Source organism: Lontra canadensis, unplaced genomic scaffold, assembly GCF_010015895.1.
Source record: "Lontra canadensis isolate GAN:19392208 unplaced genomic scaffold, GSC_riverotter_1.0 scaffold49, whole genome shotgun sequence".
Classification (NCBI taxonomy): domain Eukaryota; kingdom Metazoa; phylum Chordata; class Mammalia; order Carnivora; family Mustelidae; genus Lontra; species Lontra canadensis.
The window spans coordinates 13,929,548-13,955,468 of NW_022631043.1; the positions used below are offsets into that span (position 1 = coordinate 13,929,548).

Genomic DNA, 25,921 nt, shown 5'->3' on the forward strand with positions numbered 1-25,921 from the left:
CCACTGCCCCATACTAATAAGACCATAGCTTTGTGAGCCCAAGGATCTGGATTATTTTTATTAACTGTTCCAACTCTTGCACTTCAATTTCTAAGAATCAAGGACGCGCCCAGGAAGTATTCGAATGAATGAAGACACAAACGAATGGACAAATAAAGAGCGTGGAATATTAAACATTTCCAATGACACAATTTTCCACTATATTGGGAAAAAAAAATCACAATTTTAGCCTCCAAAAAACCAGTTAGCAACGATTAAGGAGCTGGAACGGGATCGGGATGGGATAAGTAACTTTGTCCTGACCTTCTTGGGGAGAGGGGTCATGGCAATGTGTAGAGCAGAAAGAGGCATGCAGCTCGCCAGGGCAGGTCCTTTAAGAAAAGATAATCAGGGGTGCCTGAGTGGCTCAGTGGGTTAAAGCCTCTGCCTTCGGCTCAGGTCATGATCCCAGGGTCCTCGGTGGGGAGCCTGCTTCCTCCTCTCTCTCTCTGCCTGCCTCTCTGCCTACTTGTGATCTCTGAGTGTCAAATAAATAAATAAAATCTTTAAAAAAATTTAAAAAAAAAAAAAGAAAAGATAATCATAGCTCATGTCGCTTCAGCTCATCGCTCCAGACATTGCACTAGGGACCTTTATACATATTAATTTATTTAGCCTTTACAATCCAATGAGATGGGAACTATGCAGAAGGGTTGGCTGATCTGCCCTGGGCTAATGTGATGGAGTCATGCTCCCTTTTGGGGTCTTGTTACTAGTACTCGGGTTTTCTTCTCCACGACCTTCTGGATTCGGGCCCTTTGCCTCCCATAGCACATGCCCTAGCTCCCAGGCTTTGTGTGTTTCTGACCATTAGTAACCACAGACTTTATCTCTTACCTTCCAGCCCTTTGATATGACTTGATTTCCAATGCTCATGAGGGCATTAGTGCTCACATGACCCTGGAATGTTTCTATCGTATTGCTACTCACATCCTAACGGAGAAGACCAGAAATATTCATCTCCCACTCAGAATTCCTTTTCTGACTTGAACACAGTTGTCTCAGTTGTTCACCTGTCATTCCTAGTAGAGACTCATGGAGCCAGCTGGTGTCTTCAAGGTCATTTAAGGGAATTCTCCACTGAATTCAGTGGTCTACTGAATGGTATCCCAGAAGAGTGGTTTTCTAGCCTGTGTGTACACTGCCAGTGTTGGATAATTCATCAGCCACAAGATAGCCCATTCCATTACTGCCTATTGGAAAGGTCTTTTTCTACCAAACTTGAAACTTCACTCCCTATAGTTTCTCCTCGTTGGCCTTTGCATATCAAGCAGTAGAGGGACAGTCAGAACTTCCTGTCCCAGTAGGAGAGAATATTTTATTACCAAAGCTGTTTAGAATTTCTACCATTCAATGCTAATAAAAGCATATCGACTTGTCATGAACTTTATCATTGTGTTTAAATTCTGCAGATTATATACTGCCTCATTGCCTGTGCTGGGAGGACCTCTCACACCATGGTCCACTGGTGTGAGCAGGGTTGGTTCCTCCTGAGAGCTGCAAGGAAAGAATCTGTTTCCAGCATCTCTTGTTGGCTGAAGAATGGCCATCTTCTCCCTGTGTCTCATCACATTATCTTCTCTCTGTGTTTGTCTCTTTCTCTTCACATGGCTTTCTCTTTATAAGAACACTGGTTGTATTAAGTTGAGGGCCACCTCTACTCCAATATGACCTCATCTTAACTAGTTACATCAACAACAACCCTATTTCCAAATAACGTCAAATTCTGAGGTACTCGGGAGTTCGATTCCAACTTATCTTTTTGTGGAGGGACGCAATTCAATCCATGTCAAGAAGTAACCGTAATGTCCACCACAAAATACATCCTAAAACTGGCCTGTAACTGAGTTCAGACTACAGGTGTGGTTTAACTTGTGTAGAGAATTGTAGAGCAGATTCAGCTTCTGACCTTGGAGGAATCCGTGTCCTTGACTTGTTACCTAATTCATGACTCATCTCCAGAGAAGATTATGCAAAAGCCATGTCATGGCACTGAGTGAGCACTGTAACATTTTTGGCAACAGCTTCGTGTGGTGGTAGAAATCTACATGCTTGGATGATGCACCAGCCTGAATTCCATGAGCCAGTCAGCAGGGTGGCAGACCCAGGCAGTAGGTCTGTATGTAACCATGTAACTAGACCTGGATCTTTTGGGGTAAGGTAAGAACTTGCAAATTTTTCCTGGCCATAGAGATAATTCATTCATTTATAGATTCATCTAACAGACATTTTCCGAATACTTTCAGTGCTTTCTCCTAAGTGAGGGGAAGCCACATATTTATCTTTAACACCTCCCATGCTGTGCCTTTCCAGAAGCCAGCCCTGATCCCTGGATGTACTCCTCTCCATCCTTCAAAACCTAGATCTAATGTCATCCTTATTGTTAAGACATCTGAGCCTTTTGGCTCACTGAATTTGTCTCTTCCTCCTTGCTTAGGGCCTTGTATGGCCCTGTGTCACAGCTCAGTTTTAGGACTTATCCTAACACAATCATGTATTTGAAAAAATGACTCTCTCTCTCTCAACCCCTCTTGATTGAGAACTCTTTTTTGTTCATGGATTTCATTTTTTTTTTTTTTTATCATGGTAGCCTCAGACCTACCACAGAGCTTGGACCTGATAGGCATTGGTAATCATTTATTGAGAATAGGTGTCCCACCTTCCAGAAGTTCACAGTCTCACAAAGAGAAATGAAAATTGGACAATAACAATAGATTATAAATTTTTATCTTATTTTTTAAATATTTATGTGTTTACTTGAGAGAGAGAGAGAGAGAGAGAGAGGCATGTGAGTGGGGGGAAGGGCAGAGGGAGAAGGAGAGAGAGAATCTCAGGCAGACTCCGTGCTCAGACCTCATGACTCTGAGATCATGACCTGAGCCAAAATCAAGAGTCAGGTGCTTAACTGACTGAGCCATGCAGGCGCCCCTAGATTATAAGTTTTTATGATGAGAGAGCTGTAAGATGCTTGGAGTCAGACAGGTAATCCAGTCATAGGTGGTCAGAAAGGACGTCTCAGAGAAGGTGATGCTTGACTGGAGTCCCAAAGGATGAGCACAAATTTTACCAAGCAAAGCAAAGCAGTTGAGATGGGGAATAAGGAAAGAGCTCTCCCAAGCAGAAAAAGCAGCAGCTGCAAAGGAAAAAATAGAGACTTGTAAACACAGTTGTTTAGTGGAGAACATGTTGTAGTGAAGAGTGCGGGCTCTGGAATCAGACTCTTGGGTTTAAAATTCAGCCTTACTATTTACCAGCTGTGTGCCTTTGAGAGCGAACTTAAACTCCCAAGGCTCAATTTCCTCACCTATAAAATGGGGTAAGGGGCCACGAAAAGATTAAAAGTGATAATGCCTGTATAAATGTTCAATAAATGTCTAACATATGGTGTGTACTCAACAAGATGACAGAGAGTCTTTCTGCTGCTGGAATCTTGGCCGCAAGGGGCAGCAGAGACTATCAAGAGATGAGGCTGAAGACTCTGGGAGGGGCCAGGTCAGAGACAGAGGACAGCCACTAACAGTGGTCGTGTGGTTAGATGTGGATAGATTACTTATTTTTTTTAAGTTTTCTTTATTTAAGTAATCTTTACACCCAGTGTAGGGCTTGAACTCAAGACCTCAAGATCAAGAGTTGCATGCTCTTCCAACTGAGCCAGCCGGGTGCCCCTAGACATGGGATAGATAACTTCTTACATCACTTGGGAAATGTGTGGCAGAAACTGTGATGGCCCACATGGCCACTAACAGGGGTATGGGTCAAATGTAGACCCCTACTCTCCTGTTTTACTGCCTGACCATGCCAAGTGCAGAGAGAATGAGATCCAACAGCATCCCTGATATGGTGGTGGTGGGAATGTAAACTGGTACAACCACTTTGAAAAAGACTCTGCTTTTGCTTGTAAAAATGAATATTCCCACACTCTGTAAGTCAACAATCCCACTTCTGGTTATAAGCCCAGAACGGTTGTCCATTCATTCAACAAACACAAATCTAACATCTACGTTATGCCAAGGCCTATGATGGGCTGGGTCTCTGGGGGCACAGGAGCACTGAACTTGGAGTTAATGGTAGTTGCTTGGGAGCTGGGTGAACTTGGGCATGATGCTTAATCTTTCTGAGCCTCAGTCCCCTCATTTTAAAAAAGAGGCACAGATTACCATTGATGGGAATGCAAACTGGTGCATCCACTGTGGAAAACAATATGGAAGTTCCTAAAAATATTAAAAACAGAACTACCCTACAATCCAGCAATTGTGCGACTGGGTATTTACCCAAAGATACAAAAACACTAATTCAAAGGGATACATGCATCCTGATGTTTATAGCCATGTTATTTACAATAGCCAAATTACAGAAGCAGCCCAAGTGTCATTGATAGATGAATGAATAAAGAAGAGTTGGCATATATATATATATATATATATATATATATATGAATAGTACTCAGCCATAAAAAAGGAAATCCTGCCATTTGCAACAACATGGATGGAGCTAGAGAGTATCATACTTAACAAAATAAGTCAGTCAGAGAAAGACAAATTCCATATGATCTCACTCATATGTGGAATTTAAGAGCCAAAACAAATGAGCAAAGGAAAAAAAAAGAGAGAGACAAAGAGAGAAACAACCAAGAAACAGACTCTCAACTATAGAGAACAAACTGATGATATCCAGGCCGGGGTGCGGTGGGGGTATGGGGGAAGTAGGGGATGGAGACTAAGAGTACACTTACCATCATGAGCGCCAGGTGATGTATAGAAGTGTTGAATCACAAAATGGTACATCTGAAACTAATATAATATCGTTTTTTTTTAATCTACCCTAGAATTAAAATTAAAAACTTAATTTTGAAAGAAAAGGCACAGATCAGGTCAGACATGTGCTATGGAGAAAACCAGGAGGTGCCATGCACATGTTCATGGTTCTCCCTGTGCTGACCATCTGAGGCTCCAACAGGAAGTGACCCTGGAGCTCCAGGGACCAAAAGGAGGACAAGGGTGGGAACCCTGCCCATTATCAGAGGGTGGAAATAACAGGGGTTAATGAGGAAATTATAAACCCAAGAATCGGAGCATTAAACAGAGCAGGAATCTGACCCATAAGGACTTTTTATCCTGACGATTGCACTAGCCAGCACACAGCTGGATTTGTCGTAATATCTCACAACAGCTATAAGAAGTAGAGTGAGTGTTACCCCATTAGGCAGATAAGGAAATTGAGGCACAGGAAGATTAAGGACTTTGCCACGTTTGCACATTCCGGAACTGTTGAGGCAAGGACGCCAACGCAGACCACCTGACTCTGGAATCTGAGCTCTTAATCACTTTGCTTTGTGATGCTTCTGGGTAGCAAGGCCAGCAAGGTAAGGAAAAGACTGGGGCGGTGGGTGAATTCAAGTGTGAGGTCCTAAGACTTGACTGGACAGGGCTTTGGGGGAGCTGAGGAGGCAGGAGGGCTGGGTTTCTGAGACAAGGAAGGAGGATCTCCCAGCAGAGGGAGAGAAAGACACAAGGAGCAGAAGCAGAGGCCCTGGAGCTCAGGTTCACCTGTGTCAACATTCCGATGGTAGAATCCCCCAGATGGACATGAGCCAGGTTCAGACATAAGTAATTCCTAACACATGCCAGGCCCATGCTACACACTTTGTTCATATTATCTCCTTTCCCCTTAACAACAGTCCTACGAAGGAGATGTAAGTGTCCTCACTTTAGAGTTGAAAAAACTGTCGGAGTGCCTGGGGGGGGGCTCTGTTGGTTAAGCGTCTGACCTCGACTCAGGTCATGATCCCAGGGTCCTGGGATCGAGCTCATCAGGGAACCTGCTTCTCCCTCTTCCTGTGCCACACTCGCTGTCTTTCAAATATATAAAATCTTAAAAGAAAAGAAAAGAGAAAAGTAAAGAAAAGAAAAGAGAAAAGTAAAGAAAAGAAAAGGGAAGGAAAAGAAAAAAAAATACTGTCAACAAGGTTAGTTTGTTCTTGGTCGCACAGGCAGAAACTGGGCTTTGGTCTCCTGGGGTAGCTTTGCCCACAGGAAGTGCTTGGGAGTGTGTGTCCAGAGGCAGCCCTTCTCTGGGGGAGTGTGAGGGCCCTTTTCCTGGAGAGACGAACTCTGAAGGTATAACTTACACCACAGACCTACTCCCACCTCCTACACCGCATGAGATAAAGGATCAGGGTGAGGCTGGGACTCGGTGGGAAATCCCTCCATCCCTCTAAAGCAGAAAGGTCCTATGGGTTCAAGGTCAGCTTGTCCGGTTTCTTCGCCTTCCTTGTCCCACTTCTACTCCCATCCTGGTCTCTGCTGGGAACGCTTCCTTAATGAGTCAGCTGCCCTTGAACCCTCTGCTTTGGGGACCCCCACATAGGACAGGCCTTAGCTTCTTTTAAAAAAAGATTTATTTGTTTATTTTCGAGAGAGAGCACGAGTGGGAGGGGCAGAGGGAGAGGGAGAGAGCAAGCCAAGCAGACTCTGTGCTGAGCTGCTGAGGGCAGGGTCCATGCGGGACTTGATCTCGCAACCCTAAGATCACATGAGCAGAAACCAAAAGTCTGGTGCTTAACCGACTGTGCCTCCCAGGTGCCCCAGGACAACCCCTAGCCTCTTAACCACCGTCCTGGGCACCTCCTTTTTGCTCACCTCCCTCACTCTCTAGGAGCTACTCGCACTCCCCCAGGGAGCAGAGACCCACAGGGCTTCGCCACTGCAAATTCCTGGGACCACTTCCCGGCCAGAGCCCAAAGTCCAAGGCTTGTGCCAACTTCCTCCGAGCAGAGTTTGCACTGTGTAGTCTCCGGCCAGAGTTTGCTGTTCCCAGACTTGAGCAAGCCCAGACACAGCCCACCTCCCAGGGCGTGGGACACTGTGCTGTGAAGTCAGAGGTGGTTTTCAGGGCCATGTCCAGACTTGTGGGGAGTGCCGAGCCAGATGTGCAAGGAATCAGCCCTGGTGCGTCTGGGGCGAGAGAACCAGACAGACCACTCCTCAGGGAAAGAAGCCAAACCAATAAATAAAGGTCCCTCACCAAAGCATAGATCTTGAACTGACAAGTTTCCCGAGTAATGTGTAGCGTGGAGTTAGGCATAGCCACCAGGGATGGAGTGGAGAGTCTATGAGGAATTATTGGGCTCCGGCTCACAGGAGGAAGATGCTGGGAAAGCCAGGGGTCTGACTCAGTGCTTCCCTGTGTCAGGCTCAGCTCCGACCACAGCTTGCCTGGAAATCCTCTCTGATCTGTTCGCCACCACTTGGTGGATTGGGTGCCTCTCCTCACTGTTCCCACATCGTCTTGTCTACCGCTGTAATTGCACATCTGTCTGCGTATCTGACCTCAGTTACACCACAGTCCTGTCGTTTTACCTCTGAAGCACCAGGATGTAGCTCAGCATCATGGACACGATGAGTGCTCCATAAATATTTGTTGAATAAATACCCACCCTCTAGGGCTGTTTGAAGATCAAATGAGATAATGGATGGGAAAACAAACCATGAATTGCCAGTACATTTATTCTTATTTTCCATGAATATATTTGTGAATTTTATACAGAATGACATGCCGTATGTATTAATAGTATTGATAATAGTAACATGTGCCAAAGCCTAAGCAAAAAGACTCCTCTAGAGTCCAACGTTGAGGGAAACAGAAATACCCATGTTTATCTATAACAGTGTGTTCGTTGCTAAATTCACACCATCAATGACAAGAAATTATTATAACCTGAAAAGACGGCAGTCAGGTCTCTAGATTATTTGTCCGAGAAGACAGAGGAGTGCTGGCCTAGGGAATGACTATCATCACCTCAGCCTTTCACATGTTTAAGACTTTTTGGTTTGAAGCAATTTGTGTCATCGGCTCTTCCATTTGCCACGTAAATTAATTTAAGAAATCAGACATTGGAAGCAGGGGAAATGCACTGGGTCCTTCTTTTTGTACCTCTGTTCTTTTCTCAGGAGGCAGGAGTCCCAACAGGGAGCTTTCTGGGAGTGGAGAGGAGCCTGAGGGGGAGGCCGTGCGCGTATGGGAGCTGCTGCTGGAAACAAGGACAGAGCAGAAGCTTGAAGGTCACTGTCACACCCCTGCGGAAAGACACCTGCCGGGAGGGCCACCAGACTTCAGTGTCAGGTCATCTCCTGTAAGTCAGCATCCCACCTTCCTTATCATAACTGATGTTCACGCCCAGCCAGATCCCGTGACGCTTGGAACTTCCGTCCCCTCCTCAGCAGGACAGACCTGCTCTCCCTCAGTCCCATCTGATGGCCCAGGACTCAGAGGAACAGATTCCTCCCCCTCCCTCCCCATCCCTCCCACTTCTCTCCCTTTCCCTCCCTCCCTCCCTTCCTGCTGTCCCGCCTTCCCTTCTTTCCTTAATACAATGTTAATCTATTTACTTTTTTGAATAGGTAATACATTCTTAAAGTTATAAAAAGATACAGGACAATCTCTCTCAGGAACTCAGGGCCTGCTGTGTATCCTTCCAGAGATTTTTTTTAAGTGTATATACAAGCATTACATGGGCATATGATTATATACTACCCCATTCCTTCTTACGCAAATGCTAAACATTGTATAGTGATACATAGTGTTCTGTTCCTTAATTTTCTCAATTAATAGATCTTAGAACAGGAAGAGCTTCTTCTACCATTTTTTTTTTCATAGCTGGATAGTTTGCCAACCCACAACTTATTTTAATCAGACAGACATTTACAACCAGTGTCGCACTGGAAAGCCTTGGACCCACATCATTTCCCAGCTGTTATCTGTAATTAGCCGTGGAGGTTCCGGGTCAAGGGGCAGGCGGATTGGTGGTGTTCAGAGTCATTGCCAAATTGCCAGTCATAGAGATTGCACAAACATATACTCCCGATCACTGTATGGGAAGAAACAGATCTCTAAAACTTTGCAATGGGCATCGTTCTACCGCTGGGACACACTGGCTAAGCCCTTCCTCGGTGCCCGGCATTTATCTCCGTTAACCCCCACCATGACCTTTCGAGTTGGTGATGACGGGGTTCCTGCCGTCAAAGGAGAAACCTCAGATTCACAGGTGAGTAATGTTGCCACGCTAGGTCTCTCTTCTGGAAGCTGGGCAGTCAGCAAGTATTCATTCTGATAATTGTAAGAAGAATTCCAACAGCCTGCCTTTACTGAGCACTTAAACCCCTCACTTGACCCTCTCAGCCCTGTGACCCAAGCTCTGGAGTGTGCTCCACTTTTAGTAATGAGAAAACCAAAGGCTAAAGAGGTCCCAAGCCTCTGGTTGAAAGTTACGCAGCAAGCGGACAGCAGTCCCCGGGTCGGACCCAGACAGTCTGAGCACACCACCTGAACCCTTCACACCGCTACACTGAGGTCACAGCTTAGAAGTTCCAGAACACTGTCCCCTGTGAGAGCCTCGATCGGCAGGTGCGAAAGCTGAGGCCCAGGGGGAAGGGAATGGGGCCTGGTTAGTGGCTACCCTGGGTTAGGAGCCCCTTCCCTTGCTCCAGCTGGGCTCTCTTGTTAGACCTTGCAGCCACACCAGTGCCGTGACACCCTCAGCCCTGGGCTGGCTCATGGTACGGATGACAAAGGTGGCCTCGGCGCAGCTCACAGCCCAACCGGCGAGAACCAGCCCGCAGCCCACCCGGCAGTCTGCAGCCACGGAGTCCGAGGCTGTGGGTCCCTGGGTCACTTCTCCTACGTACTCGCTACCAGTTGTTACAGTGATGACAAAAGACACTATTTACCCAGCACCTATGATGAGCCTGGCACCAGGAGAAGCACATCAGTTTACTTCATCCTTAAAACAAGCCCACGACTCACAGGTTTGTATTTGCTCATGTCACCATCGGTTTGTGGCAGAGCTGGGATTTGAACTCGGGTATTTTTGAGTTTTTTAGAGATAGGATGGTTCAGTGGTTAGGAACCCGGTGTCTAGCATCACACAGATTTGTTCTCCCACTTACTATTTGTTGAGCCAGGAGAAATTGCTCAATATCTTGAGCCTCAGTTTCCCTCTCCAGAAAAAGGAGATTCGTAATATAGTTGCCCCTTGAACAGCATGGCTTTGAACGGCGCAGGACAGCGTACACGCAGATTTTTTACAGTACAACGTTGTCCATGTATGCTGTGCTCCTTATGATTTTCTTAATAACATTTTCTTTTCTCCATCTTACTTCATTATAAAAATACAATATATAAGACACACATAAAATATGTGGTAATCGACTGTTTACGTTAGCAGTAAGGCTTCTAGTCAACAGTAGGCTAGTAGTAGTTAAGTAGGTGGGGGGCATTATATGTGGATATTTTACTGCGCCGGAAGTTGACAACCCAACGTTGCTCAAACAACTGTGTCTGTTTACTCAAAGAGATGTTTGCGTAGCCATATTCAGATCAGCATTAGTCACAACAGCCAAAATGTAGAGGCAGCCAAATGTCCATCCATGGGTAAATGCATTCACAAATTGTCACACACACACACACACACACACACACACACACACACACTATTCAGCCTTTAAAAAAAAGGGGGGGGAATTCTGACACCTGCTACAACACAGAGCTCGAGGACATTATCCTGAGTGAAATAAGGAAGATAAGCCAGTCACACCAAGACAAATCCTGTTTGGTTTCACGCCTCTGCGGTGCCTCAAACACTCAAACACATGGAGATGTGGAGACGGAAGGCAGAATGGTGGTTGCCAGAGGGCAGAGGGAAGGAGGGAGAAATGGAGAGTCGCTTACTGGGTAGAGAGTTTCGGTTTTACGGCCTAGAAGGAGTTCTGTGGGTGGGCGGTGGTGATGGGCCCCACGGAGTGAATGTCCTCAACGCCGCTGAGCTGTATACTGAAAAGTCAATGTAAATGCTGGGCTCTAGAATTTTCCTGCAATTCTTTAAAAAAGAAAAACATAATAATAACGCCTGTTTTGGAGAGATGTGAGGACTCGATCACGTTTGTGAAGGGCCCAGCCTGGGCCTGGCTCGGAGGAAGCACGGAATGGGTGGTGGTAAGTGTACCGTTGGCCACCGCTGTGTGTCCACGGAGGGAGCCACCCCGGGGGAGACTTCAGTGTCCCTGTCTTGTCTGCTTCTCTGACGGCACATGAGGAACAAATGAGCTCTTAACGCGTGAAAATGCTTCATCAACTGTTTAAAAAAAAAAAAAAGAAGTGGAGAAATGATTGATCAAGGTGTTAGGGACCCGTTTTGTCGGTCATTCTCAGCCCTTGGGGTCTAGCCCCACCACCACACGTGTCACCTTCCCCGGGGGCGACTCGTCCAGGACTCTCTCTCTCCCTCTGCTGACTGGAATCTTCGGGCAGGCCTCCTGTCTGACTGGAAGTTTCTGGCAGGAGTCCTGTCTTCCTTCATGCCGCATCCCAGCGTCCAGCCTGGTGCCCGTGTCCCCTCGGTCAGTTTTGCTGACCTCATCCGAGTCTAGGGGGTGGGAGGCAGCGGGGCTGATGGTTTCAGCTGGGAGACGTCCTGTGAGGTCAGGGCCAGGAGGTTCAGTGCGGCTTCCTGAGGTGAGGCCCCCTCCCGGGTGCGGTTTCTCACAGTGATGAGTCTGATCGTCTGTCCTCGAGCAAAGCTGTTGCCCAGCGGCCGTGGCCGTGCGGGGAGGGGAGTGAAGCCCAATTTGGGGAAAGTGGAGGGAAGGCTCTTGGACCGCCCAGGAAGAGGTGACTCGGGGACATGGGCTGCCTCGTTGTTTTCCATGGTTTTTCATTACTTGGTTTGAGCTCCTGCAGAGCCAGAGCGTCTCAGGCATGGCTGGAGAATCTAATTCCGGAGTCTTTCAGCACAAAAGAATGCAATCAAACACCTGCTCTGTGGAAGCGAGGCCGGCTGTGGGTCCACGCCCTCCGCAGACACGGTGGCCCCAGGAGGGTAAGCGACTGGCCCGAGGTCTCTTGGAAAAGTGTCAGGACGGGGACAACGGCTCACACTTCTGGGACAGCACAGATCCTACAACCCTCTGCTGACTGAAAAGTTGTGTTGAGGTAAACCGAGGAACAAAGGCAGTTTTTCTGGGGCAGGCACTACTGCAAGACCTTCATATTCACATATCAAATATGTTCACCCAAGGACTTCTTCACCTTCACAAAGGGTGGAATAGCTAGCTTTTGAACTGAATTTGCCCTCCAAACACCAGACCAGAAAAATCACTTATTCGTCATTCTTCCTTTTGACTCATAATCCCTCAGCATGTCCTACAGAAGGGAGTGTTGGTAAGCCCTGGAGAAGAGGAAGAAAATATGATGAGGTAGCATGAGGGGCTTCCTTAGTCATCAGATGTCTAAGAACAAGCTTACTCAGACTGTCTCAATGATTGACAAGGGACTTTCTCCTCAAGGAAGGAAAGAAAATGGCCACCGTGGTATTTTCCACTCCACAGAGCACAGTTTGCCAGTGCATGCTAAGCGTCTCTGTAGCGCCACACTGTTTTCTGCTGGTAGAGTTTGGTGGTGGCCGAGGAGGATGGTAACTGATGTTGGATGAACATAGTGAAGTAAGGCATGGAGAGGAAAGACACGGCAAACACATGAAGTCAGACACAAGGAGTCTCACTCAGAACTCAAGTTCTTTCCTGATTCTGGAAGATTTCACAAGGCCAGGAAGCCAGCTGTCCTGGGTCAAGTGAAGGGGAGGCAGCTCTGGTACACACCCAAGAGCAGTTTCTGGTCAGGCATTCCTGGCAACATGGGGTACCTCAGCCCACCCACGCCTTGTCCACGATGAAAGCTGATAGGCAGGGCCTGCGGAATGCTGGGGCAGGGCAGTGCCTCCCTCGTGGTTTAGGGGCACTGAGAGGTCTCCTTCTAAAAATATCTCCCTCCCCTTTCCTGCCGTAGAAGCTGAAATGTTCACATGGAAGTCTTACTCCCTTGGTTTGAGGCGTTATATTCCTAGTAGATCTGATTTAAAAATTAAACACCATCATGTGCAGAACAAACTGAGATATGATCACGCCATGACACTTCCCTTGGCATTTATTTATATCCCCGCACCAATCCAAAGAAGGATTTGAAATTATCACACATTTATTTCTCAGATTAGCCAGCTGAGGGAACCAGATCTTGTTTCAGCAAATCTGTGGAGCAGCTGAGAGAGGACTTTAGTTCTGCCCGGGACACCTCATTTTTCTGCTCAAACCACTCCAAGATCTTCCCATCGTTCCTTACGCAGAACCCTCACCCAAATCAGTCGCCATCTTGCTCGCGGCACTCCCACCTCACGCAAACGCAACCGGCTTTTACCTGCCCCCAGACTCCTCACGAGCTGTCCCTTCTGCCGACAGATCGTTCCTCCAACTCCTGGCTCCTCTCTTCTTCAGGCCTCGCCTTGAAATGCCACCACTCAGGTGGTCCCTTGACTTTGCCAGTTAAGGTAAGTGTTGGTTCCTGTATTTCAAAACACTGTTCTTTGGTTCACAACCTTTCTTACCATTTGGCATGTGTGTCTAAGGTGGATCCGTGTCATTTGTGGTCTGTACTTGGGAGTTCGCTACTCCTCCGAACGGATTCATGGCGCCCAAATCAATACGTGCTGGGCTTTGGAGGTTCATCTACGAACATGCGCAGAGCGTCACCCAACACACGTGTTCCCACCTGAGATCCAACAAAATTGACACTCTGCTTCTTATCTCAGCCCTCAGACTCTAAACAAGTATCCTTTTGGCAACTTTGTGTCACACTTTTTGCATTTTGGGGCCCGCGGTTGGTGGTTTTTCTGTTTAAATGGCCCCGGATCGGGCTTCCCGCTCAGCAGAGAGCCTGCTTCTCTCTCTCTCTCCCTTTGCCCTCCGCTCTGCTTACTTGGGCTCTCTCTCTATTTCTCTGTCAAATAAATACATAAAATCTTTAAAAAAAATTAAAAAATAAAAAGGCCGCTGAGCATGGGGCTGGAGGGTTGTCTAGCACTCCTGAGCCCAAGAAGGCTGCCATGTGCCTGGTGGAGGAAAGGTAGGCGTTGGATAAGATTTCGTCCAGGTATGAGTTATATTGCTGTTGGCCATAAATTCAACATGAATGAATCGACAATAGATGGTAAATAAGATGTCTTTCAACAGAAGCACGCATAAACCCAGATTATGTAATAATTGGTGGATGAAATGTTGTGACCAGAGGCTCCCGGGAACCTAATCCTGTGTTTCCTTGGGAGCCATGTTTCCATGTTCCCGTGGTGGCTTTATAAAACACAACCACTGGGAATAACAAGAACCGCATTTGTGTCCATTTTATTCGCTTCTTAGGGCCACTGTAATGCATACTACAAACTCTGTGGCTTAAAACAGTAGATTGGTATTCTCTCATGCTTCTAGAGGCTAGAAGTCCAAAATCAAGTTGTCAGCAGCACTTCTCTTCTGCTAAAGGCTCTCTCAACAAGGATCCTTCCTTGCTGCTTCCCAGTCTCTGGTGGTTTGCCGACAATACTTGGTGTTTCGTGGCTGGTGGTGGTATTTATGCTCCAGTCATCACATGGCTTTCTCTCGGGTGGCTCTGTCTCTCTATCACTTCTCTTCTTGTAAGGACACCAGTCATATCAGATTTAGGGCCCAACCTGCTTCAATATAACCTCGTCTTAGAAATATATGTATCATATGTAATACACAAAACACATGTATTATATGTTATGTATTATTCATGCTTCTATAACCTATATATTTAATCAGTATCTATCTATCCCACTACCCTGCAAACTCCATGAGGCAAGGACAATGGCTTTCTTATTCTTCTTTTCATCCGCAACACCAAGTCCAGCCTGACACAAGTCAGTAAATACTTGTGGGGGATGAATGGATTTCAAAGCTCAGAATGTTAGATACCATTGAGCCAGCAGTGACCAAACTCTCTAGGAGCCCAAGGCTTCGTGAATCCGGTCAGGCTGAGAAAGAGGCCAGGTGAGTGGGCTTCCGGTCTCAACTCCCTCCCAGATCTACATCAACCAGTTATCATGTTTGTACCTGTTTTATATACTCCATTCTAAGTAATAGGATATGCAATATTGCTTTTATAAAGGAGCTTTAATGAGTTTTAAATGTGTGAAAAATATCGAGCTCCCCCTCCTCTCCTTTGTAGATAAGGAAACTAAGGTCCAGAGACATAAAGGGGTTTGCTCCAGGTCACCCGGCAGTAGTGGGAGAGGCAGCCAGGGTTTTTGAGCCCTATTCCAGAACTTTCACCTCAATGCTCACCTTCCTGCCAAGACATACAATGGGAGAATTTTGGAATTTGCCCTCCCTGGGACCCTGTTTTTCTATCTGGAGCAACTTCTGGGAGAAGGAAATGGAGCCTGTGGCATGTGCCCCTTCCCCACGGCTCTCAAAGGCCCTTTGTGTCAAGTTCTACGGACATTCCACAGTCCTGCTCTGGGCAAATCTATCTGCCAGCGGGTCACAAGCCGTGCCTTCATCTCTGAGCCACGGTGGTTTGGCCTTTCTGTCTTTAAATACACCCGTTGCTTTCTAGAAAGCTGAAACCAAGCGAGGGAAGTCAGCCTCGGGAGGCCCGGCGCAGATGGGCTGGGGTGGGCTACCAGAGGAGAGGGGTCTGTTTTGCAGACCTGGCTTGAGAAGAAAACTGTGCTAATTATCTCCCAGGCCCAGCTGCAGAAACGCCTTAGCTCGGCAGCCGATTATAAATAGCCCAGAATGCACTCCCAGCCGCTTGAAAACAAGGATATTTTTGCCCTTGGTTAGAAGAAGAGCTCTTCACAGCTTTCCTGGGCCCTTTCCTCAACCCCACCCCCAAAGAGCTATGATTTATGTCTCAGCACCATTACTGGGACCAAGTATCACACAGCCCCGATAAACAATGATTAATTCATGGCCAACTTTTGTGAAAAAATAAGGCATTCCTTTGGAAGTCCTCTCTTTCATTTTGGCAGAGACATGCTGACCCGGGAGACCAGAGGGGCAGTTGTATGTGAGTTCATTACCCTGGCTTTCATCGGGCTGTCTCTGCCCTTGAACAAGGTGGGGACTGGGGAAGGCAGCAGGTCACTGAGGCAGGGGGCAGGAGGGAGCCGAGAAGACATGCTGGGAACTTGACTGTTTGCTGAGATGCTCCAAAAAGAAAAAGCCAAAGATGCTGGGCCGGTCCGTTTACCTCTGAGTCCTTTTTAAAAGGAAATCAGCCTCTCTGTGAGGAAATCAGGCCTTAATGCAAATACCCTAGAAATCCTTGCACCAGCTGGCTCACTCCTTAGGACCTTAAGTTTGAACAGTAGCTCCCAATGTACAAAGCACTTTTCATGTCCTGCTCTCATCTGACCCTTACAACAACTGTTTTATTTGTTTGTTTTTCTGGAATCAAAGACAATCCCTGCTTGTTGTAGAAAAGTTTAAAAATTTCACAGAGGCATAAAGTAGGGGAAAAAAAATCCCACCCAAATCCCATCACACTGAGACAATAATGTTTTCATGGTCATCCTTTCAGACCTCCATTATTGGATTCTGGGATGGATATCATTTTACCTGCCTGGGACTGTATTATGGTGTTAGTTGGGCTCTTGGTAGAAATAGATGGCACATTCAAATGAGAAATTGCACAGAGTTTAATAGGGGCTGTTTTCATTGGCCTGGGTAGAGGTTAGGAAAATCGGCGAGGAATGGTGCTGTACACCAGGGCTAGCAACAAGGGAGAGCCATCGTGACTCATATGTCTGAAGGCCAAGGGTAGAGGGAGTGGTTACTACAAATCACAGCTGTGTGAAGAGGGTCACTTGTCAGGACCTGTAGCCTTCAGTGGAGACACAGCCAGCCCCAGTCAACAGCAGAGTTGGACCCCTGATCTCACTCTCCCCTACCCTCCAACTGCGGGTGCCTCCCATTGGCCAACTCAGGCGCAGTTAGAAGGCATAGAAGCCCATCGACGGTAGTTCCTGGAGGCCTAAGCCCCTGGGGCACAGAACAAGATGGAGAGGGTGGAGAGTCAACAGGAGAGACAAGCAGAAAATATCTTTTACATCTAGTGTAATCCTGATCCTTTCGTAGTTCATAAGCGTGATGATTAGGCGTCTGCACCACAGTGTGACTGTGCTTCCCTCAAAGCTTGTTACAGCCTCGGCACATTACCCATCTGACATTAAAAAAAAATACTACTTTTACCATTCTGTGGTAAGCCAAGAAGTTTCTAATTCAGTGAATATAGATCGGCATCATACTTTTTCATGAACCTCGTATGGATGTAGCAAATGTATTTAACTGAGTCCCTATTGATGGATACACAGTTCGTTTCTAATTTCTCAAGAGCATAGACAATGCTGCGATGATGGGCAGATCTGTACATCCAAACCCTGTGCACTTAGGAAACATGATTCTGATTCCCCTTTGACATTTCTTAGAAACTGAGGCTTCTTGCCTGTGAGGCTTGTCCCATTCACACAGTGGTCACGTGGTTTTTCTAAATCCTCCAACTTTTCAATATTGATAGAAAAAGGAGGAAGAGGGCGCCTGGGTGGCTCAGTGGATTAAAGCCTCTGCCTTCAGCTCAGGTCATGATCCCAGAGTCCTGGGATCGAGCCCCACATCGGGCTCTCTGCTCAGCAGGGAGCCTGCTTCTCCCCTCTCACTCTGCCTGCCTCTCTGCCTACTTGTGATCTCTCTCTGTCAAATAAATAAATAAAATCTTAAAAAAAAAAAAAAAAACAAGGAGGAAGAAAGGAAGCTTTTGGTTTTGAAACCGAAAAAAAAAAATAAAAATGCTTATCCCCTTGAAAGTCCTCCCAGCCACGTGACTCTGAAAGGGTGGAGACTCTTGGGTCCTGGGCACACAGGGCCTCAGTCAGTCATGAGGGACAAGGGGAGGAGGACAGAGGAAGTACAAAGGCGAAACAGAAAGTGATGTCACGGGACACCCCTTCCCTGGCTTCCCAGGTGTCACCTCAAGAAGTGTAAACAGCTCCAGAGGCCTTATCGTGGTAAAGCAGGGAGGATATGGGCCCAGAAAGTGAGTTAAGGCAATAGGCGACACTTCCTGTTTACACCTCAGTCTCCTCATCTGGAAAGTGGAGACGAAGCTCACCAAGCAGACTTGTGCTGAGAGCCGCTGACCCACACATGTGAAAGGGCGTTTGCTTTGTCAGTCCTCAACAAATGTACATTTCTTCCTTTCTTGCCCCAAAGCTGGGAGCCAAGCCAGACAAAATCTGTTTTTTAAAAATTCACAACTGTTTATTGAGGAGTAGATAAATATGAAGGTAAATAAGACTCAAGGAGCTTAGAAACCGATGTGTGTTCGAACCCAGTCAGTACTTGAAAGTCTCTGCTTTTGTCTCTGGACCTTTGTTCCTATCTGGAATGTCCTTTCTCTTCTACCTGGTGAAGTCACTTACCTTCTTCATTGTCCACTTGCACAGGAACCCAACCAAATGTGTCACGCCCTTGCCTGCACCCCCACAGCACCGTGCCCCTTCCTCTCTCTCAAACCTCATTTCTTGGTGTGGACCAGTGACTAAGACTTTTGGAGTCCAATGGGTTGGTCTCTGTCCCAGCTCTGCCACTCACCAAGCTGGTGCTTCTCAGTGTCCTCATCTCAGAAACGGGAACGACATCTCCTACCCCAGAGGTAGTTGCCGGAACCGGAAGGGTCTAGACACGCACAGCTCTGAGAACAGAGCCTGGCGTAGAGGAGGCCCTCCTCAGACAGAACTCTTCGTCGCTGCCCCCTGGCACCAAAAAGGGCCTCTATGGACGCTTGTCAAAAGAACTCATGATGTGTATTCCTTGGCAAAATAGCAGGATAAAAGAGGACTCCAAAACGGTCCAGAATTAAGAACTCACAGAGGGACAAGGTGCGCGGCGCCACTCGCCGCATGGGGAACAGAGGAGACTCTGGTGGGCAGCCTGAGGAGAAGGTGCAGGTGGGGACCGTGCCCAGTCCCTGCGTAGGGACTCACGGGCAGGACACAAAGGAAGAACAGAAGGAGAGGGGACGACTGAGCTCCGGTGCCAGCCCCTCGGAGCCGTGTGACTTTGGACAAGGCCCTTCACCAGAGAGGCTGGCCTTCTTTGTAAATGAGGACAAACAGCCCCCTTCCCACAGAGCGCCGTGAGGACTAGACGGGCTAAGCTAACGCTCCTGGCCCACAGCGAGAGGCAGCCTGGCCACTCGGCTGTTATTATTCTCATCGCCCCTCTAGGCGACACGATGACTGCTCTCTGCTTGCTGGGGGTCCTGCGAGCTCTCTGATCCAGGAGTGTGTGGGCTGGGCACCGCCGTCCACTGAGCGCTGAAGGCTGGGGGGCTGCCCTGCCAGAGGGGAGCCTGGGCCTGCCGAGAGCCGGTTTCCTGCCACCAGCCCATCAGCCGGGGCCGCCATAGCCAGAGCGATGAGGTGGAAACAGGGAAGGAGTCTTGGTGTCTGAGCTAGATGCCAGCCTGGGCACTGACTTTCTGCTTCCCCTGAGGTCGCCACAGGCTCCATCAGCTGCCTGCGTCCTCTGGCCTCCCCCCAAGAGCAGCCACTGGCCTCTTGCCTCAGTTGCCATGGACACGGTCTCCCTCAGAGGCCTGGCGTTGGGTCTCTGCCTCCTGGGTGTCCTTCCTGACCCAGAGCCTACCCACCAGCCCTGTTCCCATGCTACTTCCTCCTCCCCAGGGGAAGTCTCCCTTTCCATCCATCCATCCATCCATCCATTCATTCATTCATTCAGATAACAAATACATATTGATCAGGTGCCTTCAAGGAAGGCCAGTTACTATTTTAGGTTCCATAGATGTGGAATTGAACAAAAGAATAAAATCCCTGCCCTCATGGAGATTATAGTCTAGTGCAGAAGAGAGATAATAAATAAATTAATTAATTTATATATATGTCTATATGATACAAAGGAAATCATGAGAAGTGGCTTCTCAGAGGAGGTGACATTTGAGCAGAAACTGACACTGTAATGAGGGGGTCACCCCATAGGTGTCTGGAAGAAGCTTCCAAGCCCAGGAACAACCGTGTGAAGACCTGGCATCAAGAACACAGTCGGTGGTATGTGAGGAACAGCAAGGGGCCAGTAGGGTTGGGGAATAAGAAGTGAGGGGGTCACAGGTGTAAGAAGAGATTGGACTGATATCAGCGGTCAGACAGCATATGGCCTAGGAGGTTATGCCAATGACACTGCATTTGATTCAAAGGGACAAGAAGCTGCCACTCCCAGAGAATTCGAGCAAAGGCTCTGATTCCATTTTACAAGTTTTGCTCCAGATGCTGCGTGGAGAATTAGGGGTGATGGTGGGCGGGGGGCAGGGGGAGACACGGGTGGACGCAGGCTCTTAGTTAGAAGGCTGTTGCAATGACCCAGGCGAGATGAAGTGGTTTGGCCCCACGTGCTGATGATGTCCGTGATGACAAACGCATGGACCCGAGGTGTCTTTCGAAGAACGAGTCAGTAAGCCTGGCTGCCGACCAGGAAGTGGAGGGTAAGTAAGTGTCCTGTCCCAAGGATGACTCCCAGGTGCTTGGCCCGAGCTGGATGGGGGTGCCTTCTCCTAAGATGAGGAAGATAAGGAGGGAGAAGCTATTTGGATAAAATCCACAGTTTGGTTCTGAAGGTCTGAGGCATGTATCAGCCAGGAAAGAGGAAACGCCAACCAGGCATGAATTTCATAGTCTTTGAATCTGGAACTCAGGAGGGCGGCGGACTCTGGAGACAAGAAGCTGAGGACATGCGCCCAGCAAAGGGCCTGAATGAGGTTCCTGGAGAGCAAGAGAGGGGTCGGAGGAAGAAGGCTAAAACCAAGTTCACTAAGAGCAAAATAAAGAGTGGAATTCTAGAAGCTAAGTGAAGAAAAACTTCTAAATCAGTGTAGGGAGACTAATGGCCCCTGAGAGATACTTTCTTGCTAATCCCTGGACCCTGTAGATATGTTACTGAACCTGGCAAGAGATGGTGCAGATGTGACAGGCTTATGCACCTCGAGGTGAGGAGATGATGATATTCTGCAGGTGGGCCTTAGAAGCAGAGACCCTTTCCTGGCTAAGGCCAGAGGGAGATATGACAACAGAGGAATGGCCAGAGAAGTTCAGTGTTCCACAAACCAAGGCAGGTGAGCAGCCTCTAGAACCTTCTAGAACCTGAAAAGGGCAAGGAAATGGAAAGCTCCTCCCAGAGCTTCCAGACAGAGACATAGCCCAGCCTGTAGTTTAGCCTAATGAGACCCCTCTCTGACCCCAACCTACAGATTTTAACCTACAGATTTTACAGATCTGTAAAATAATAAATTTGTGCTATCCAAAGCCAGGCGATCTGTGGTGATTTGCTGCGGTTGCCACAGAAAACTAATGAAACGAGGAAGTGATCAGCCAGTCAAGTCACAGTCCAAGCTTTAGGAAAATGAGAATGAAAATTTCCAGGGGTTCAGGCAACGAGGAAATCCTGGAGACCTCAATCAAGCTAGTTAGGAGGGGACAAAGAGTGGTGGGACAGCCCTGAGGAGAGCATGGGAAGGGACAGACCAGTCTGTGGAGGAAGTAATCTAGAAAAGGAAACCGAGAAATGGGGTAGAGAGGTGTGTGTCCTCAAAGGAGAGTTCAGGTTCTTGCTTCTGAAGATGAGATGTATGCTTTTGTGCCAGGGAGGATGAGACTGGAGAGAAGAAATATGTGATGAAGCAAGGAAGAGTCAACGTTCTGGCTTTGGGTCCCATCCCCTGTCCACTCCTGAGCATTCAAGAGCCAGGAGCAGAGGCAAAGAACCCACAGGAGATCCACACCTCAACCTAACCTTCCACAGAAGACAGGAATCTCTCCCAACAGAGTGGACACAGGACTCATCTCGGACCACTCCCCTCTCCACGTGTGGTTCTGTGGTACCTCTCCCATCTCGCCTACAACCTGTATTCCAGGGGTTGTGAGGTGTCCATGCCCATGGGTACACAGTTCCTTAAGCAGCAAGACGGTATCCGTCTCGTTCTTTGTGTGTCCCCAGCCGAGCCTAGACACCAACACACAGAGGATGTATTCAATAAACGTCTTGCTGAGCGATGGTAACAGCCCCATCATAGCCCCATCTACTGGGTGCTCATGCATGCCAGGGGCTTTACTGGCCACCGGTCTGGTCTCACGTCATCCTGCCAGCAGCCCTGTCATGCCCATTTTATAGGCAAGTACACTGAGGCCCAAAGAGGCTCTTTGGTTAATCCAACCAAAGAGGTTAAATGACTTGCCCAACATCACACGGCTGGTAAATGGCAGGGCTGGGACTTGAGTCCAGACAGTCTGACCCGAGAGACCCCTTGCGCGAGAGTCCACCACCTCACCTGTGGCTGTAACTGCTGGAGGGAGCCAACTCTAGGCACTAAAGGAGCAGAGCAGAGGGGGACCCAGGCCTTCTCAGAGGGGACACCTGAGCTTGGTTCTGAAGGCTGAGGGCAACTCAGCCAGTGAGGACAAGTGGGAAGGGAGCCCTGCATGAAGAGGAGGGCGGGGGAGAAAAGGCAAAGGTGGGGACCAAGGGCTGGCTCTCAGGAAGCACCCCAAAGCTGGTTCCGTTTTGCTGTCATGGAGGAGCATGGAGCAGGGGGAGGGGTGCAGGCGAGGGAGGCAAGGCCTGGGACAGGAAGGCCTGGCAGGGAAGGGAAATGCCCAGAGGAGCCCAGTGAAAACTGTGCAGAGTGCCAGCTTACCCCAACCCTCCCCCACAGCAGGCTGGCGGGAGATTTGGGCATGGCCAGGGCTAGAGAACGGCACCAAAGCTGGCCCGCCAGCCGTCGCCCTCACAGCGGACACTGGCCTCTCCAAGTCTTCAGAGATTCAAGTTCAATCTGGAAAAGCAGTGGCCAGGGACCGAGGCCCGAAGGGGGCAGGGCAGCGTCAGAGAAGGGAGCAGGGGCCAAGCCTCTGTGTGCCCGCAGACAAAGGGAGAAAGCAGGCTGAGAGTGGGGACAGCGTGTGACACCTGGGCACAGGCCTGGGCAGCAGCCGCCACAGCCCTGGGGATAATGGCTCCTTTTGTCCTCCTCATAAATTCTCCGGAATAGAAAGGATTCCAGGGCCTGCTTCTCCTGCTTGCACAATGCCGGCTGCCCGGGGCCCCACTGCGCGGCCCTGCCTGAGCCTTTGGGGAGCATTCCGGCCTCTCCACTGTCTGTTCCTTCCCCGCGTGCAGGAGCGGGAAGTGCAAGTCGTGCCAGACATCCTGCAGGGGGCTGGGATTCTGGGCTGGGGGCACGGCCTGAGCCAGGAACTTTCTTTCACAGCCCTGAGGAAACCAAAGGATCCTGAAGTTCTGAATGCATCTTCATATCTCTGCTGGAGCCTCCTAATGCTTGTCCTCCCCTGCTCTAACCCTCCACCCCTCCTCCCTCCACCCCTGTTTTCCTCCACTCTCAGCAGACCATAGGGATTCCAAGCACAGGCTCTGGATTCAGACAAGGCTGGGTTCAAATTCTGACATGGCCACTCAGAATGGCAAGCTATTTAACCTCTACGAGCCTCCCTTTCCCTCTGTAGAATGGACATGGTAGCCCCTGCTTCCTAAGACTGATAATGAGAATAAGCAAGAAAATGCCTATCACATGCTTAGCTTGGAACACAGCCTTCCAGAAGGTCTCAGTGAGGGTAGACAGTGGCTCAGTGGGTCATTCAGCCTGTCCCTAGTCTTCTCCAAAGACAAGCCACTCACACCCTGTATTCTATATTCAGACTGAGTGCAAAGCTGCTCTTATATTCTCATTGGTGCTGAGGGTAAAGAGGAAGGGGGCTTATAAGCATTTCCTATGTGCCAGGTGTGACCATAAAGGACCCAGAGAAACTAGGGGCCTTGTCTGTACCACACAGAGGAAGTGACCAGGAGTTGAACTGGAGTCTGTCCAACCCTCTGCACCATGACACAAGAGAATTTCTTGCCTGTGAAAATGACTTCCATGTGCTCCTTGGTACCTTCTCTTCTCTAGGGAAAACATTCCCGAGGTCTCACGGGTGACGGTTTTGTGTTCCTCCACCATCTTGGCCTTTCTCCTCCAAGCATGCTCTAATTTGTCACTGTCTCCCTTCAAAAAATAGCCTCCAGACACAATATTCCCGTTGTCTCCTACCAGTGCCAAATAGAAACACATTCTCACCTCCTTTATCATAGTTGCTATGTTTCTGTTAATAAAACCTAAGACGATGAGGCACCCCGGCCGTCACTTTATGCGGATGGCTCTCTCTTACTCACTGTTTTCAGCCCGAGAGAATAATATTCCCCTGGTGCTCTGAACATTTGTAGAAGTCATTGTGATTTTTGTGGCGATAATGGAACCCTTCCCAGCTAGTTTAAGCCATCAAGCATATTTTATTTGGTAGCTCTCAGAATCTCTAGCAGGGCCAAAGATTCCAGCCCAGAAGGAGCACAGCCAGGAACAATTCATGAATTACCCCTGACTGGGCTTCTCCACCAGAGTCATGACCACTGTTGGCCAAGGCGTCACCACCCACACATTGCACATGCTGGCGTGGAGCGCTGTCTCCATGACATCTGAGATCTGAGTCTCCTACATGGCGGCAACTCCTTCTACACGTAGTCTCTTCTAACTAAGCCTCCCTGGGCACATGGCAGGGGCTGAATGAGCCTCCAAGATGGCTCCAGTGATCCTCACCTCCCTGTGTTTGTGTCTTCGTGTGGTCCCCTCCCACACTTGCTAGGGGCTGATTGGTGTGACCAATAGGATTTTGCAAAAATGACGATGAGACTTCTGAAACTAGGTCCTAGAAGACATTACAACTCCAGTCTGTTCTCTTGGAGCACTCACTCTAGGAGAAACCTGTCGCTAGGTCACAAGGACACTCAAGCAGCACTCTGAATTGGCGAGGAGGTCACTATGCAAGGAGCGAGAGCCTACTGCTGACATCCAGCCCAAATGAGCTGTGCCTGTGAGGAAGTCATCTTAGAAATGGATCCTCCTGGTAGGGGGTGGACAACTGGGCAGCTCAGTCTGTCAAGCATCTGCCTTCGGCTCAGGTCATGATCTCAGAATCCTGGGATCCAGCCGGCTCAGTGGGAAGTCTGCTTCTTCCTTTTCTTCTGCTCCTCCCCCACATTCATGCTTTCTCAATCTCAAATAAATAAATAAAATATTTAAAAAGAAAAAAAGAAGGAAGAGGAGGAGAAGGAGGAAAAGGAGAAGGAGGAGAAGGAGAAGAAGAAGAAGAATGATGGACCCTCCAGCCCCAGACAAGCCTTCGGATGATGCAGTCCTGGCCACCATCTTAACTGCAACCTCACGGGGGACCTTGAGCCGGAACCACCCAGCTAAGCTGCTCTCAGACATCTTATCCACAAAAACTACAAGAGCTATAAAATAGTGTTTGATACATGTTGCTTAAGTTTTGGGCCAATTTGTTGTTCCAAAGCAATGGAAAATTAAGGCAATGCTCGTAAAGACTTAGAACACCGCCTAGCATGTGGTCGGCATTCCTTCAAGGCTGTGCATGCTTTTATCCTTACTCACCTCTGGGCCAAAAGTTAGAAGCCACCACCTGAGCAACCTGGGGAGTCTGGAAAAGGGAAAAGGATGCCAATTTCACTTAATCTTCATGGCAACCCTATGACTAGGTCTGTTGGTCTTGTCATTTCACAGATGACGAGAAGCTGAATCACTTGCCAGGGGATCTGAAGACCGAGAGCCAGGATAGGAGCTCTGGCTGTCTGACTCCAGCTCACCATGGCAGCAGGCACCAAGGGAGGCGGGACCTCACTGTGGGAACGCCCAACTTTGTGAATTGTCACTTCACGTCTTTGTAAAGAATGACATGTGGAAGCTGGGAGGATGAGCCGAAGCAAAAAGGGGGAGAAGCTGGGAATTACAACTCAATCCCATGAGACCCGGGAAAAATGCTTTTGACACCAATTTCTTCACCACCACCCCTTGGGCAGAGATGTCCCAAGGACCCACGGTAATTCAGCTGGTAGGATGAATTTGGAGC

The 25,921-nt window shown here is 48.5% G+C and overlaps 1 protein-coding gene and 1 non-coding gene across 2 annotated transcripts in view; both read left to right on the forward strand.

Moving 5' to 3' along the window:
• LOC116876990 overlaps window positions 1-25,921 on the forward strand; it is a 165,297-nt gene that overhangs the window by 58,727 nt on the left and 80,649 nt on the right. The window contains exons 2-3 of the mRNA XM_032873446.1: window positions 7,989-8,170; window positions 9,551-9,692. Coding sequence (XP_032729337.1) covers window positions 7,989-8,170; window positions 9,551-9,692 — 324 coding nt within the window. The remainder of the gene's footprint in view (window positions 1-7,988; window positions 8,171-9,550; window positions 9,693-25,921) is intronic.
• On the forward strand, window positions 17,007-17,109 carry LOC116877076. Its single transcript, XR_004384542.1, has one exon. It is a non-coding gene; the product is annotated as a small nucleolar RNA U13 (small nucleolar RNA).